General features: G+C 38.8%; 1 protein-coding gene across 1 annotated transcript; it reads left to right on the top strand.

The window, feature by feature from the left end:
* The first annotated feature begins 202 nt into the window (after positions 1-202).
* Positions 203-2,559, top strand: LOC108852385 (L-type lectin-domain containing receptor kinase S.4-like). Its single transcript, XM_018625884.2, has one exon. It carries the CDS (start codon positions 401-403, stop codon positions 2,429-2,431), a length of 2,031 nt encoding a protein of 676 aa, XP_018481386.1. The 5' UTR covers positions 203-400; the 3' UTR covers positions 2,432-2,559.
* The last annotated feature ends 890 nt before the right edge of the window (positions 2,560-3,449 follow it).

Raw genomic sequence — 3,449 nt, 5'->3', positions numbered from 1 at the left:
ATACATATGAAATTCATGAAGTTAAAAGTCATCAATTAAATTAATCAATACAAAAAAAAATTAATCAGTACCGACGATCTCGACAGAAGTTAACAACCTCGATATGTTAAATAGTACTAACCTCGTATAATCATAGTTTAAGTAAGTTCAGTTTGCTGTTTAAATAATGAAAGTAGTTAATACTGTAATCTGTCTAGAAATAATCTCATGTTCCTGAATCACCAACATCATTCTCAGCATCACATGCTTTCATAATCCACACCATCAGTTCTTCCTCTTCTTAATCCACCATACGTTAGAACTAGAACCTAACAGTTTATATCAACCATATATAATCTCTTTATACTTCTTTCACAAGGAAACATCTTGCAAAGAATCCAAAACCTAAAAAACATTATTGATGGAGACCTATGTCTTCATCTGGCTACTCTTCATTTGCTTCACACACTTGGCTTCATCCATAACTCAAGAGTTCTCTTTCGTTGGCTTCAAAACCGCCTCTCCAAATCTAATCATGTCCGGAGTTACGGGGATAGCCGACACAGGAGCCCTCAGGCTCACAACAGACACAAGTCGCATGACCGGTCACGCCTTCTACTCCTCACCAATCCGGTTCAAGCCACCCGGTCAAAACCGAACTCTCTCCTTCTCCACCTCTTTTGTAATCGTCATGGTTCCAGAGTACGTCACGCTTGGAGGCCACGGACTTGCCTTCGCCATCACGTCAACTCCAGATCTTCGTGGTTCTCTTCCTAGTCAGTACCTAGGCCTTTGGAATTCAAGCCGAGCTAACGTATCCAGCCACTTCTTAGCTGTGGAGTTTGATACTGTCAGAGACTTGGACTTTGATGATATCGATGATAACCACGTTGGCATCGATATAAACACTCTTGAATCAAGTAATTCAACTCCAGCTGGCTATTTTCTACCTAATTCAACCAAACAAGAGTTTTTCTTAGACAGTGGTCGAGTGTTTCAAGCTTGGGTTGATTATGATTCAAACAAGAAGAGGTTAGATGTTAAGCTCTCTCCATTTTCCGAGAAACCAAAGTTATCTCTTCTCTCTTACAATGTAGATCTGTCTTCTGTCTTTGGAGATGAAATGTATGTTGGTTTCTCTGCTTCGACCGGTTTGCTAGCTAGTTCCCATTACATCTTAGGTTGGAACTTTAACATGAGTGGAGAAGCTTTGTCTCTGTCTTTGCCATCTCTCCCTCGGCTTCCTCGTCCAAACAAGAACAAGAAGAGCCCTGGCTTGATCCTTGGAGTGTCTCTCTCGTGTTGTCTTTTGATAATCACGGTTCTTGTTGCGGGAGCGATGTTTTTTATAAAAAGGGCGAAAGATGATGACAGAGTTGAAGAATGGGAGCTTGAGTTTGGTCCGCATAGGTTCGCTTATAGAGAGCTGAAGAAAGCTACTAATGGTTTTGGGGACAAGGAGCTTCTCGGGTCTGGTGGGTTTGGGAAAGTATACAAAGGAAAGCTTCAAGATTCAGACGAGTTTGTAGCAGTCAAGAGAATCTCTCACGAGTCAAGACAAGGTGTACGAGAGTTCATGTCTGAAGTCTCGAGCATTGGTCACCTCAGGCATAGGAACCTTGTTCAGTTACTAGGTTGGTGTCGAAGGAGACAAGATTTGCTTCTGGTCTATGATTACATGCCTAATGGAAGCTTAGACATGTACTTGTTCGACGAAAACCCTACAGTTATCTTGACGTGGAAGCAACGTTTCAAAATTATCAAAGGGGTTGCTTCTGGTTTACTCTACCTCCATGAAGGATGGGAACAAACGGTTATTCACCGTGACATTAAAGCCGCAAACGTTTTGTTAGACGGTGAGATGAACGGGCGGGTTGGAGATTTTGGTCTTGCGAAGTTATATGAGCATGGGTCGAACCCGGGAGCTACAAGAGTGGTTGGTACGTTTGGGTACTTAGCACCAGAACTTACTAAATCAGGAAAGCTAACAACAAGCACGGATGTTTACGCGTTTGGAGCGGTTCTGTTGGAAGTAGCTTGTGGTAGAAGACCTATAGAAACAAATGCGTTACCTGAAGAGCTTGTAATGGTTGATTGGGTTTGGTCAAGGTGGCAAAGTGGAGACATTAGAGATGTTGTGGACAGGAGATTGAACGGTGAGTTTGATGAGGAGGAAGTGGTCATGGTTATCAAACTAGGGCTTCTATGTTCTAACAATTCACCTGAGGTTAGGCCTACGATGAGACAAGTGGTTATGTATCTAGAGAAGCAGCAACCGTCGCCGGAAGCTGTACCTGCGCCGGATTTTTTAGACAAGAATGATAGCATGTTTGTAGATGATGGAAGTGGTAATGTTGGAGAGTTTGAGGATTTTGTGGATTCAGCTAGGTTTTATAGTAGACCGCATGAGACTACTACTACTTCGTCTATATTCTCATCCACCGGTAACTAAAACCGATGGGAGATGATGGATTTGGTTTCGTGTTTTTTTTTCATCGCGTTTTGGTAACGTTTTAAGTTGAATATTTTTCACCATGGAAAGGGTAAGGTGTATGCTAGAGAGTAAAATATTTTTCATTATGTGATGGTTTTCAGTTAACTACTTTTAGCTGTTGCTTAAAGGTTTTTGAGTTGGTCGAGTTGAGCATGTGGTGGTCATTAAATTAGCTGATTTTGCTTTGACATCACGGATAGTTTTGGAGAACCCATTTCATTTTTCAGCAACATGTATAACTAATTAGCACAAAATATGATTTTTTTTAAAGCACAAAAGTGTTATATGTCAATGAATTCACTTTTTGTCCAGTCAATCAATTCTGGATTCCAAAGTTTTGGATTAGTATTTTAAAAATAAGATAGAATTGACTGAGGCCTAATAGACTCTGATCACACACCTTAAGTGGAGTGTCAGTTTTTGTTGATTCAATAAATGATTTAAATTTTGGTGCACAAATTAACAGCCACATTTGTTTAATCAAATAATCTACAAGGTGTGGAGACCAAAGATCCCATGATAGCATTTTGTAGGTTTTGAATAACCGTCTTTAACAAAAAGTAAAACCTTTCTAAGAGCATCTCCAATAACAGCGCTTAATCCTTTATTTCTTTTAAGAGTTTTTGTATTTTAATAATTCTTTATCCTTTTATTTTTTTAAAGAGTTAAAGTGTAAATCTTCAAATATAAAAGTTATTATTCAGACCATTTAAATATTTTTTAAGTTTTTGTATTTATATAAATTTAATGATTATGTACTTAACATTTTCTTTTCTTATATTATTGTTATGTTAGCACATAATTTCTCTCTTTTTTAAGAAAGAATGACAAAGGAGATCACAGAATGAGAGTACAATACCAACACACTGTAAGAACATAAAGACTAGAACTTTGTTTCTTCTCTTGTCTAAGGTAGCTTCTCACTCTCTCACTACTTCTATATTGTCTCCTTCTTGTCCTTTGCTCAGCTTCCAGT

The sequence above is a fragment of the Raphanus sativus genome, chromosome 4, assembly GCF_000801105.2.
Source record: "Raphanus sativus cultivar WK10039 chromosome 4, ASM80110v3, whole genome shotgun sequence".
Lineage (NCBI taxonomy): Eukaryota > Viridiplantae > Streptophyta > Magnoliopsida > Brassicales > Brassicaceae > Raphanus > Raphanus sativus.
Note: the sequence above shows the minus strand (reverse complement) of the source record. Positions and strands in the feature narration are given on the sequence as shown.